At 54.3% G+C, this 13,540-nt stretch overlaps 1 protein-coding gene across 1 annotated transcript; it reads left to right on the plus strand.

The window, feature by feature from the left end:
* Positions 1-1,171: 1,171 nt before the first annotated feature.
* LOC122391285 lies at positions 1,172-6,336 on the plus strand. The gene is made up of 6 exons (XM_043385076.1): positions 1,172-1,214; positions 1,584-2,048; positions 2,293-2,429; positions 2,654-5,182; positions 5,366-5,539; positions 6,058-6,336. The coding sequence occupies exons 1-6, from the start codon at positions 1,172-1,174 to the stop codon at positions 6,067-6,069; spliced, it is 3,360 nt and encodes a 1,119-aa protein (XP_043241011.1). The 3' UTR covers positions 6,070-6,336.
* Positions 6,337-13,540: the final 7,204 nt, after the last annotated feature.

Below are 13,540 nucleotides of genomic sequence, written 5' to 3' on the forward strand. Positions count from 1 at the left end.
AACATGTTACGAAGCTGTCAGAGGCGGTTGACACGTACTACGAATACCCGTCACGACGCCTACTGGTTGACCTGACCTGACCTGACCCGACCTGGTCTAAATGCTTCAAGACATCATCTGTGATCAAAACTAACACGATATTCGTGATCAGCACCCCGAAAAACCCCTTAGCAGCCACACTTTACGACTTTCTAACAGGTCCCGATTTTCCCGACTTTGGGTCATTGACCTGACCTGGAAGGTCAACTAATGACCTAGGACCTTAAAATTGGGTATCATTGGCTTCCTCTCGTCACGGGCAACACGCTCGTTTTTTCCGCGAAGCTCTAGCTCGATCAGGGGCCAAACGGCAAGGGGGGGGGTCCAACCGACCCCACCCCCCCTACACATTAGAAGCTGGCAAACGCCGCACACATGCGAGGGTTAAGCTTTTAAGTGTTGAAGATGCGATCGACTTGTTAGATAACATGCCGGCCATGATCGTGTAAAATGGCTTCGTCGTAGATCGATTAGTTTCTGAGATATAACCGGAAATGTAAAAGTGCAAAACCTACCGCTTAATCTCGCGAGAGCCGTACTTGTTGCTAGGACGACAGCACACACGCTACCTATTCGTCAAAAACCTATTCTTGCGTTGCTATTGCCGTTTCATACGTAAGTTTTCCACTATGGCTCAATAGACTCGCTTTGTGCTCACTCGCATCTATCCCAAAGAAAGTTGATCGGATATGCTCTGCTCCCATTGTCGTGTGTTCGAGCCCTTTTCCTTTATCCTCCCCGTGCCTATACTAGTTTCCTCTCCGACTTTTAAAGTATCCTCTGTCTGGTAGCCCGTCCTGAATCCTTCACATTGCGCTGTATAAACCGAGTTGATTTCGCCCCCGTTTCGTCCTCGTGGTTGAGTTCCGCCCTGACTGCCGCCGTGATTGTGTCGCCGCCACGTGTTGCTGAGAGTCGCCGCCGCCGAAGATAATATAAAGTAAAATCAATTCAACTCTTTCTTGACAACGAACCGGCTATTTTTATTGTTAATTCACCACATAGTCCTCCGCTGGCCGGATCAAGATTTGCTGTTGGTTGTTCTTTGCTTTGATTTTGATTGAGATTTTGATTTTGAGATTGAGATTGAGATTGTGCCTTCAAGATTTGAGTGTTTCTGTCAAGAGCTGTGATGGAGGAAAGTGAACTGCGCCAGAAGCGAACCTTAGCCAGAGGTAAGGTAACCAGACTTTTGCGTGACCTCTCTGCCAGTGATCAGTCGCAGGAGGATGAGCTGGCCCTACGCATTCACCACCTCGAGATGCACTATGAGCATATGCTACAGCTACAATGTGAACTTGACAAACATGGGATCGAGGATGATAGCTCACACATGCAGGATGCGTACGATGCTCTCTTCAAGGCTAAGCGTGTTCTAGCCAGGCTCGAGAGGGGAGTAGCTTCTGCTCCAGTACTGCATGAGCGCCAGAGTGCTTTTAAACTTGAGCTAAAGCTGCCTAAGTTTGACGGAGCAGTTGACACATGGCCTGAGTTCTGGAACCTGTTCAGAACTGCTGTTCATGACAACAGAGCTTGTTCCCCAGTGGAAAAGTTTGTACACTTGAAATTGTACCTGACTGGGAGGGCGCATGCAGCTATCCAGGGACTGCCGTTGACTGATGCTGGATATGTCAAGGCCATTGAAACCTTACAGGAGAGGTTTGACCGTCCGGACCTGCTGAGGGAGTCACTGATGCAGAGACTGTTGAACACTCGCTGTGTCCCTGATGACCATGACCTTCTGCAGCTGCGTCAGATGGTGGATGGTTTGGTGTCTGATGTTCGTGCACTGGAGACGATGGGTGTGACTGCTGAGTCGTTTTCTGTGCTTCTCATGCCTGTGCTGAAGTCCTGTGTCCCAGAGACGTGGAAGCTGCAGTGGATGAGAGCGCAGAGTGGTGTCTCCGAGAACCTCCCAGACTTCCTGCAGTTTCTGCAGAAGGAGGTGCAGATGAGAGAGGATGCAGCTGCACAAGGGACACCAGCCGCCAGCCCAGCTGTTCACCAGAGTCAGACGTCCCAGCCGAGATCAACGAGGTCAGCCACCAGTGTCCTCAGGATACAAGGCAGGTCAGGCAGGGCTGGTTGGGTTTGTGGAGTGTGCCAGAATGGGAGGCATGGCCTCTCTGCATGCCCCACTTACAGGAGCATGGATGTTGCCTCACGCTGGAGGGCCGTCAGGCAGGAGGGCCTGTGTTATCAGTGTCTCGGGCCACACATGGTGCGAGTGTGCACGAGCTCTGCATGTCCAAGGTGTGGTGAGGCTCACCACTCATCTCTGCATGATGCGGGAGGGTCTGCTGCCCCTGTGCGCCCACCTGCTGCCCCTGTGCGCCCGCCTGCTGCCCCTGTGCGCCCGCCTGCTGCACCGGCTCGCCAGGGCTTTGCTCGTCAGTCGCCTGCTGCGCCCCACCCGCCTCGTGCTGTTGACCGCTCGATGCACGCTGTAACGTGTGCAGCGCCTGCTGCTGCTGCTGCATGGTCGCCTGGCTGGCCTGACCATCTGACCTTCCAGGACAGTCAGACGCCAGCGTGGACAGAGAGAGCGCCTGTTGAGCAGCCGTCTGGAGGTGAAGTGACTGGGCACACCTCTGCCGTCGGCCCGTCCGTCCAGTCGCCCAGCGCAGCTGCCGTCCAGCCGCCCTGCCAAGCCACCAGCCCTGGTCAGGGTAAGCGCCTTTACAATGTGAACGCTCAGAACAGCTGTTTTGTTCAGACCGTGTTGGTAGAGGTCAGTGGACCGGGAGGTGTGTGCCAGGTGCGCGCACTCATCGATGGAGGCTCTGACTCTTCGTTTATCAGGTCGTCTCTAGCAGAGAAGTTGGGCCTGGAGACTGAGGAGCAGGGAGTCTTCGCCTGCGTCGGGTTCATGGAGAGGACTGAGGAGGCCAGAGTGTACGACCGAGTGTCAGCTAAGTTAACTGGCAGACAAGGAGGTGAGGCCACACTGTCTTTTTGGAAAACTGATCGCCTGTGTGTACCTGTTGGGACGTACAGCCTGCCTGAGAACCTGTCGCTGCCCCCAAGTGTCGTGCTCGCTGACGACTACCGTGAGGGGCCTGTGGATCTGTTGATCGGGTGTGATCAGATCTACCAGGTTGTGATGTGGGACCAAGTGGAGGTTGGGCCCGGACTGCGCCTGATTGAGACTGTGTTTGGTCATGTTCTCCATGGGCAGGCACAGAACCAGCAGACTGAACAGAGGCGCGTCTACCGCTGTCAGCTGGCCGACGTGGAGAGGATGTGGAGCCTGGACGCCGTGGGAATCTCGGCGAAGGAGACTGCAGACGAGGCGCCACCTGAGCCGACCTGGAACCCAGAGGAGCAGCGTTACGAGATGGGTCTGCTCTGGAAGTCGGACAGCAGGCCGGCCTCCAACCTGACGTCTACGGAGCTACGCACCCGACGTCTGGTCTCCAAGATGAGTACCGACGAGCTCGACAGGTATGATCGTCATATCTTTGAGTTGATTGTGAACGGTGTGGTTGAGCATGCTCCTCTCACAGATGACCCTGATGACGCCTTCTTCCTGCCGCACCGGGGTGTTGTCCGTGGTGATAAACTGAGAGTGGTCTTCGACGGGTCCGCTCCTGATGCCACCGGGAGGAGCCTGAACGAGTACCTGAGCCCGGGGGAGAACCTGTTGAGCCGTCTTCCCTCTGTCTTGCTGAACTTCCGCACCAATGCTGTTGGTTGCCAGGCAGACATTCGAGCCGCCTTCCACCAGATCGTCCTGAAGGAGGAGGACAGGCGCTACGTGCAGTTCCTGTGGGGAGACCGCCACCTGCGCTTTCAGAGGGTCCCGTTCGGCGTATCCTGTTCGCCGTACATGCTGTTGCGCACTGTGTGCTGCCATGTCCGCCAGTGCCTTGTCTCCCAGCCGGAGCTGATGCAGAAGGTGCAGGGAGCGCTCTACATGGACGACCTGTGCCCGACGTTCGGCACCAGAGAAGAGGCGGCTGCTGGGATGAAGGAAGTCAGCAGCGTCTTCAGCAAGGCCAGGATGGAGCTGCACAAGACCCGCACCACAGGTGATGTGTCCTCCGAGGACTCAAAAGTGTTGGGTCTGGCGTGGAACACCGAGACTGACCGACTCGCTGTGACCGTGCCTGAGATGTTGTGTCCTCGCACCAGGAGTGAGCTTCTCTCTGCAGTGGCAAAGCCGTTTGACCCGTTGGGCCTGCTCACCCCGTGGCTGGTCAGAGGGAAGGCTCTGTTCCAGCGGACCTGGTCGGTGGAGCTGACGTGGGACGAGCCGCTGCCCGACGCGCTGCAAGCTGAGGTCGCCGCCTGGTGGCAAGATTCTGCCGGCAGCACAGTCTCCTTCCCGCGTGCTGCGATGATCGGTGAGACCAGTCTGGGCACGCAGTATCATGTCTTCTGTGATGCCTCCAAGACCGCCTACTGTGCCACTGTGTATGTCTCTCAGGGTGGGGAGTCACAGTTGTTGATCTGCAAGGGACGACTGGCGCCGATCAACCCGAGCCTGACTGTCCCCCGGCTCGAGCTGATGGCGGCGCTGACCGGGGCCCGACTTATGGCCTTCGTGACTGAGTCACTGTGTCTGTCAGCACCCAGTGTGACGTACTGGACTGATTCGACAGATGTCTTGTGTTGGATCAAGAGTGACAAACTGTTCCGCGTGTTTGTTCAGAACCGTGTGACTGCCATCAGAGAGCTGACCGATCCTGACCGCTGGCGGTTTGTCCGAGGGCTTGAGAACCCAGCCGACCTGGGTACGAGGGGCATCACCCTGTCTCAGCTCGCAGAGTCTGCGAAGTGGTGGAACGGCCCGCCGTTCCTCGTGACCTCTGACCTGCCTCCTCAGCCAGACCCGGTGGAGACGGTGAGCCCTGAGGCCGACGTGGAGGAGAGGAGGGTGGCTCCTGTGACTCGTAGCCATCCTGTGATGCAGAACGTGCCGTCGGTAGAGACTGCTGATGACGCGTTCCAGGCCACCGATTTCTCAGATCTTGGATCCGCCGTGAACAGGATCGCGTGGCTGAAGAGGTTCGTCCACAACGCCCGGAGTCCTGAGACTGAGCGTCAGTCCGGACCGCTGTCGCCAGAGGAGAGAAGAGAGGCGCTCGTGTACTGGATCCGGGAGGCCCAGCGGCGCGCCTTCCCGGAGGAGCTGCGTGCGGTGAGAAACGGGACTCTGCTGCCGGTGAGTTCCCCGTTAGCCAAGTGTGTCTTGTGCATCAGCGGTGATGGACTGTTGTGTTCCGTGCCAAGGACCAATGAGCCGCCGCTGATCGTTCTCCCGGAGTGGGCACATATCACTGTGCTGATCGTTGACGAGGCGCATCGCCGCTGTTTTCACCAGGGAACGAGAGTGACGCTCGCGCTCCTGTCGGGCGAGTACTTCATCCGCAGGAGGACGGTGCGCCGAGTGCTGGGGACCTGCTTCAGGTGCCGGCGGTACAGAGGACTGCCCTACCGAGCTGCGGACGGCCGTCTGCCTGCATTCAGGTCAGAAGTCTCGCGCCCATTCTCCAAGGTGGGAATCGATTACTTTTGCCCTCTGTATGTGGATAGAGACACCAAAGTGTGGGCGCTGCTGATTACCTGCGCTTCATCTCGTGCCGTACACCTGGAACTGGTGCGGTCTCAGAGCGCCGCTGATCTCACCCTGGCGCTCAGGCGTTTCATGGCCCTGCGAGGAACGCCCAGTCTGATTGTCAGTGACAATGCCCGTACTTTCCGTGCTCTCGTCAGTCATGTGCCGCGGTCAGTCAAGTGGCGCTTCATCCCCGAGGCCGCCCCGTGGTGGGGCGGGTTCTGGGAACGGCTCGTCGGTGTGACCAAGAGCGCCCTGAAGATAACGTTGCACCAATGTCACCTGTCGTATGATGAACTGGCTGTGACGCTGTATGAACTTGCGTTTCATCTCAACCTGAGGCCCCTGACCCCTGGTGATGGAGATGATCTACTTACCCCGGCTCACCTGTTGTTTGGGGTTACCACCATCTCCGGTGTGGTCTGTCCCAGTCTTGACTCTGACTCCCATGTGGGCAGGACCTGGCGTAACCGGCGCCGTGTGAGTGACCGTCTCGTCCGTCGGTGGACGACCGAGTACCTCGAGACGCTGAGAGGCTGGGCCGCGTCACCGCGCGGCCGCCCCACTCGCCTGCCCGCGGTCGGCGAGGTCGTCCTGCTTCAGGGCGAAGGACGCCGGGGCACGTGGCCCCTCGCCCGGGTTGTCTCGCTCATCCCGGGACCGGACGGCCGCTGCCGAGCGGCTTTTCTCCGTGTGCGCGGCAAACTAACGCGGCGACCAATCTCCCGACTCTTCAGTCTGGAGGCCGCCGAGTAAGACTCTCGTCCGCGCGCCTGTCGGTGTGTGCGCGGGATGGCGACTGACGTGCCCGAGTGCCGAGTTGTGAGCTCGGAATGGCGACTGACGTGTCAGAGTGCCGAGTTGTGCGCGCGTCAGAACCAGAGTACCGTTTCTGTGTGCGCTGATTGCACGTGGTTGTGCTCAGTCTGTCATGTGAAGTGTCGAGACGGGTTTAAGCGCTGTGATTTGTTTGTGCGTCTGTCTGCGCACTTGTACCGTCGCGAAGCGCCGAGCTGGCTGCTCGCGGTCCGCCCTGTGTTGCCGACGCTTGAGCATTGGCTTTTGCGAAGTAACCCGAGTTACTTCGGGTGGGGAGTATGTCGTGTGTTCGAGCCCTTTTCCTTTATCCTCCCCGTGCCTATACTAGTTTCCTCTCCGACTTTTAAAGTATCCTCTGTCTGGTAGCCCGTCCTGAATCCTTCACATTGCGCTGTATAAACCGAGTTGATTTCGCCCCCGTTTCGTCCTCGTGGTTGAGTTCCGCCCTGACTGCCGCCGTGATTGTGTCGCCGCCACGTGTTGCTGAGAGTCGCCGCCGCCGAAGATAATATAAAGTAAAATCAATTCAACTCTTTCTTGACAACGAACCGGCTATTTTTATTGTTAATTCACCACACCCATGACTTACCTTGGACGGGTCGGCAGCAGCGGGCGTCTGACGGATGGACGCGGCGTCTGTCTGAGCTTCCACCCAGATAGTCCTGAGCAGACGCCGCTCCCAGATTGCCACTATCGGCCTGCAGTGGCTCCGACTATCAGACCAGTCCCGTGCAACAGCGTCTCAGATAGACAGAGGCCCGGTATGTATGTACTATTGGTCTAACCAGCTGCCGGACATTGGTCACGTGACCACATTTTCCGTGTGACCTTGAGTTGGCACCAGGTTTTGTCGACAGACGTGGCGCAGCTTATTTTACTGCATTATTTTAGATACTAAATATTTAGGCGTGTGGTGGTAAACGATACAGTGCAAATAATATTGAATCATCGGTGACATAGTTACCATTGATACTTGAATAGCATCAATAAAATGCAATCAATCTATTATTACTCTTCCATTGATTTTATTGTGTTTGCAGGCATAGGTAGAAACTGAAAAGCTGAGCCTGCAGCTTACAGTTGTTCTATACAGTAGCGGCGGAACACCTTCAATTAAGGGGGGGGGGCACTGCCGACTTTCGGTCCGATTCTTTCCATGCAACGCCCATAGGGCTAATGTTAAAATGCCAAAATTATAGGGGGCACGGTGCCCCGGTGCCCTCCCCGTTCCGCCGCCTATGGTTCTATTCTATAACTCTTAATGCATAAATCAATGCTACTGAGGGCTGCAAACTTGTTTTTAACCTATCTTTAATAACTGATGCCCTACCTTCATCTACCATTATCTGTAAGAATCTTGCATCAATCATCACCAGACTTCTTAGTTTTTTTTTTACATACCTACGCCCCAGCCGCGAGAGTGGGCGGGTACGACTCCCTCGCCTTAATTGAGCTAGCCTCGCGGGAAAAACGAGCATGTGTGCCGTTACGGGACCGGGGACGCAGCGATTGATGCACGGTTTAAAAGTCTCAGGTCAACTGATGGCCTCTGAGGGTCAGGTCAAGTGCCCCGAGGGCCAAAATACGATTTCGGGTTTTGAAAAATAACTTTGTAAAAAAAAAACGGCGCAGAGTCGCGATTTTAGTACCATCATGTTTGTCATGCTCCGGTGCGTCAAAATGGTACACTTTTGTTTGGGTGGGGTCAACATAAGGTGTTCACATCGGATCAAAGCCAGGTCAGAGGCACTCAGGTCACGAACTTGGTCGGAGGAGGTTATATCGCATATCATTCGATTCAGTAGGTCTTCCCGAGTCAATTGGCGACTTTTCCGACTTGCCAGCTCAATTTTATCAGGAGTTATTGACGAAAAAACTTGTGACATTTGTGACGTCATGAATGACGTCACGCAAGGTTAAAGATGCAAAAGTGAAGCATTGGACATTGCAAGAATTGCATGAAATTGCGATTTCAAGTGCTTGAGCTAGGTTTAGATCATTCTCGACGTCAAAATAACAGTTTCCATATTTTCCCCATTATGTTGACGTCGCGCGATCGGCCTGACCTCATGTGACCTCTAGGAGAAATCCGAGATATACAAGTTTTGAGACTCCTAGAGGATACTAGGTCCTGTAAGTATCATCTCGCTGTGACAGCTCCTCTGGCACCGAGGGCATTGCGAAGTTTCGGTATTTTGGGACTGTTGCAGAGGTTCACGTGTGACGTCATAAGTCAGTGACCTGACCTGAGACGGAAATGCAATTGGTTTCCAAAGATGCGTATGGAAGCAAAGATAAGGTGTGCCAAATAGCAGCCCTCTAGCTGTAAGGTGTTTTGAGCTATCGCCAAAAGTCGTGAGTGGAGCGCTACTGACTCCTCCGGTCGGCCGCCGGGGAAAGGAGGCGTGCAGGGTATCGGAAAACCACCTGGTACTTTGCGAATTTTGCCGATAAAAATACGTTTCTTATGCCAACTTGTAGCCAAAAGACTACTGAATCTCAAACCAGTCGTATCCTTGCACTAAATGGCTTGGTTTAGACACGATAGGTCTGAAAAGAAAAGGTCCCATGTATTCTCTATGGGCGCCGCGAGGCCGTTGGCACCAGAGTTTCGGGAAGTGCCCTCGCCACAACCGCACGTGCAGATTTGGTCACGTGACCAAGCGCATTTGCCGCCACTGTATTTATATACACTGTGGGTCTAACGATAACTGATAAGCGTTACACCGGCCATCAGGTTGGATCCGTGTCGCAGGCAAAGGGGGACTGAAGGGGGGGGGGGCAGCTGACCCTCACCCAGGCCGGAATTTCTGTCCGGGTCGGCCGTACACTGAGGCATTTAACCCTCGCCCGGCGAGGGGGGTGATCAACCCTCCCTAAGGTTTTTCGCAAATAACGTAAAAACGGCAGTTAAACGGCAATTAAAAACTTAACATTTGAGACTATTGAGTTATGGAAGACCATCGTTATTCGTTCGTGACTGCTGATTACATAGTTCAGAGCGTATGTTGTGTATGTTTCTCGATAAACAGGGGCAGGTGTGTTGTATGTGAGTGAGTGGTCAGTACGGGGAGGCCGGCTGGCCGCGGCCGATGGCACGCCGCCGCCGGCCCGGCCTGACCAGTGTAGCGTACTGGGAGCAGCGAGGTCTGAGGCTGTCACCTCGGCGCCGCGGGCAGCGTCGGCCGGCCGCCGCCTGCCCTGTCCTCTCCGGTGTGGACGGAGACGAACATCGGACATAGGAGCGTCCCCGGCGGCCGTTTGTCCCAGTTGTGGGGCCATGCCGGCGCGTCGGACGGCACGGAGGGGAGTCGGGTCGGAGCAATGTGACTGCACGGTGGTGTGTAAGGTCCATCGACGAATACAAGGTGCATTGGAGAAGACAGCCAGTTGACCACGTGACCTCGAGCGACCCTGCACAGCGGACTGGGGAGAGGAGAAGGACAGGGTTGGGGGCTCAGCGGCCGCCGCAGAAACAGACACTCACATATAGGGTGGGGACAGTCGGCAGAGACAGTCCCACCGGTCCCACTCATGGGGTAGGGACAGTCGGCAGACAGTCCCACCGGTCCCACTCATTGGGTAGGGACAGTCGGCAGGGACAGTCCCACCGGTCCCACTCATTGGGTAGGGACAGTCGGCAGAGACAGTCCCACCGGTCCCACTCATTGGGTAGGGACAGTCGGCAGAGACAGTCCCACCGGTCCCACTCATGGGGTAGGGACAGTCGGCAGAGACAGTCCCACCGGTCCCACTCATTGGGTAGGGACAGTCGGCAGAGACAGTCCCACCGGTCCCACTCATTGGGTAGGGACAGTCGGCAGAGACAGTCCCACCGGTCCCACTCATGGGGTAGGGACAGTCGGCAGAGACAGTCCCACCGGTCCCACTCCTGGGGTAGGGGACAGTCGACAGAGACAGTCCCACCGGTCCCACTCATGGGGTAGGGACAGTCGGCAGAGACAGTCCCACCGGTCCCACTCATGGGACCGGTGGGAGAAAGGTTGTCAGAAAGGTTTGAAACTTGGTGGATTGCATGATGGTATGGGCGCCTATAATTTGTATATCTCGGATTTTTTATATTCGTGACCTAAGTTCAGCCCAGTGCACAGTGGGCGATCCGGCCGGTGTAGCCTCGCGAAACTTATCGGCATTCATAACATCCATGTTTTTGAAGCTAGAACCACAATATTTAGGAGCAACCTTCTTGAATATCCAATGAGCATATGTTTTAAATAAGGACTATCTCTTATAGGATTAGTGCTCTGTGGCGAGCTTGCAATTTGCCTAATTGCTGCTCGAATAACGCATGAATACTTTTGAGGGTAGGTCGAAATTTATGACGGTATTAGCTGGGTAGGACATTGAAATGGTGTGTACCTCCGTAGAAAATTGCTTCCAAACCAATTTTTTATTCAAATGATTATGCCCTACCAATTTATACATATAATGAAACAGCGTAAATCTCGCCCGGCAAGGCCCCGTTTCATAACGTGACCCAAGCAGCGGGTTTGGTTTTTGGTAAATAACTTCGCAAAAAATGGCCGCAGAACCACGATTTTGACATCGTCGTGTTCGCCTTGCTCAGGCGCGTCGAATGGTATACTTTTGTTCAGGTGAGGCCACCGTAAGGTCAACCTGACCTTGACCTCGAGTCAAGGTCAGGTCACAGGTCTTCAAATCACGAAGCTGGTCGAAGGAGGTCATATCGCATATCATTCGATTCGGCAGGTCTTCCGGAGTCCATTGGTGACCTTGTCGACTCTCTAGCTCAATTTGATCGGGAGTTATTGACGAAAAACTCGTCTGACCCTAGTGACGTCATAAATGACGTCATGCAAGGTCAACAATGCAAAAATGCAGCATCAGATCTTGCAAGGAGTGCATGAAGTAATGATTCCATGTACTTGAGATAATTGAATATCATTCCTGGCGCCAAAATAGCAGTTTTCATATTTCCCCATTGACTTATAGGTGAGGTCACGTGACCAACCTGACTTTATGTGACATTTAGGAAAAATCTGAGGTATACAAGTGTTAAGACCTCTGAAGGACAATAAGTCCTGCAAGTCTCACCTCCCTGTGAAAGTTACTCTGGCACTGAGAGCGTTGCAAGGTTGCGACATCTGAGGATCGTGCAAAGGTTCATGTATGACGTCATAGGTCAGTAACCTGACCTGACTTGAAAGTGCGGTTGGTGTCACAAGATCCAGCGTGCATCAAAGGTGAGGTATGCCAGGTTGCAGCTCTCTATTGCCTGGGTGTTTTGAGCTATCGCGAAAACACCCTTTGGGGCATTTACCACTTATGCTCAAGTGCACCAAGCCACGGCCAACCCTTAGAAGAAAAAAGTGTCTGGATGCCAGGGCTGCAAGTGGCTGCAAATTTTCACTGGCTCCCCTAACAGATAGTGTCTTAGTGCATGCGATACAGCATTATTTTCAGTTCATCCTCGTAAAACTTTTTTTGTTGGGCTTGGTTAATTCAGTGAACGTAATGTTCAATGGTAGAGAAAAAATATAAAAAGTTAACCTAATTATAAGACATTTTGAACTGATTTCGTCTACTTGCTTTCTATGGCCGAATCGTCTAAACATCTAAATTTCACTTTCCATGCAAAATGGATACTCAACACCTAGCAATTTCATCGTTCCGCAAAATATTCAAAGAGCGTAAAGATCGGCTGTGATTATCCCCCTTATGAACTGTTACGGAACGCTGTCTTTAACGATACTTTTGTCCATAGGCGTAGGAACAGGGGGGGCCAGGTGGGCAAGTGCCCACCCACTTTTCGAGGTGGGGGGGCCAACCATGTGTTTTGGCCCACCCACTTTTTACTCGAGGCCCCTCGTCTCGATTTGAGAGGACTTCATCACCTTCCAGAATAAACGAACTCGGTAAAAATAAGTTCCACGAATCCCCACGCACGGACTCCAAGGGGCCGTGATGGATCCAAGGAGGCCCTCTGTTCATACTTGTCAGTCGAAGCCCCTGAGACTGATGGCCTGAGAGGGCCCTAGTGGATCTGAGGAGGCCCCAATATCCACAGTCCACACTGATCTGGGGAGGCCCCTGACACTGGCGGTCTGGGAGGCCCCTCTATCCACACTAGTCAGAGGTCTGAGACTGGTGGTCTGGGAGGCCCCCCATCCACACTAGTCAGAATAGGCCCCTGACACTGGCGGTCTAGCCGAGGCCCCCTACCCTCACTAGTCAGAGGAGGCCCCTCTATCCTCAATAGTCAGAAGAGGCCCCTGAGACTGATGGTCTGGGAGGCCTATCCATCAACACCGTAGTCAGAGGAGGCCCCTGAGACTGATGGCCTGAGAGGCCCTTATAATCACACCAGGCAGAAGAGGCCCATGAGACTGATGGACTGAGAGGCCCTTCTATTCATACTGGCCACAGGAGATCCCCAAAACTTTCGGTCTGGGAGGTCCCTCAATCTGGCACCAGTCAGAAGAGTCCCCTGAGACTGATGGCCTGGGAAGCCCTTATATTCACACTTGGCAGAGGAGGCCCCTGAGACTGATGGTATGAGAGGCCCTCATATTCACACCAGTCAGAAGAGGCCCCCGAGGCTGATGGCTGTGAAACCCTTCTGTTCATATAACTGGCCACTGGAGGCCCCTGAAACCGGTGGTCTGGTGGTCCTCTATCCACACTAGTCAGAAGAGGCCCCCGAGACCGATGGTCTGAGAGGCTCTTATATTCATACTGGCCACAAGAGGCCCCTGAGACTGATAGTCAGAGAGGTCCACTCCTAATGAATCTGAGGGGGCCCTCTATCCACATTTACATTTTTCTAGGGAGGCCCCCGAGACTGATGGTCTGAGAGGCCCTTTTATTTATACTGTCCACAGGAGCCCCCTGAGATTAATGGTCTGAGAGGCTCTTCTATTTATACTAACCAGAGGAGGCCCCTAGGATTGATGGTCTAACAGGCCCTTCTATTTATACTAGCCAGAGGAGGCCCATGAGACTGATGGTCTGAGAGGCCCTTCTATTCAAACTAGGCAGATGAGGCCCCTGAGAATGATAGTCCGAAGAGTCATGCGGCGGCAACTGGCCGTGGTCATATTTCGGCTCGGTAGGGCCCCACAGAGCTCATGAGAACACCTC

The sequence above is a fragment of the Amphibalanus amphitrite genome, unplaced genomic scaffold, assembly GCF_019059575.1.
Source record: "Amphibalanus amphitrite isolate SeventyFive unplaced genomic scaffold, NRLGWU_Aamphi_draft 000429F_arrow, whole genome shotgun sequence".
Classification (NCBI taxonomy): domain Eukaryota; kingdom Metazoa; phylum Arthropoda; class Thecostraca; order Balanomorpha; family Balanidae; genus Amphibalanus; species Amphibalanus amphitrite.

Coding starts and splice junctions, on each gene's coding strand:
- LOC122391285 (XM_043385076.1), top strand. CDS start 1,172: ATGGAGGAAAGTGAACTGCGCCAGAAGCGAACCTTAGCCAGAG. Junction 1,215..1,583: donor GAAGCGAACCTTAGCCAGAG/GTAAGGTAACCA, acceptor CTTGTTCCCCAG/TGGAAAAGTTTGTACACTTG. Junction 2,430..2,653: donor GGCTCGCCAGGGCTTTGCTC/GTCAGTCGCCTG, acceptor CCGTCCGTCCAG/TCGCCCAGCGCAGCTGCCGT.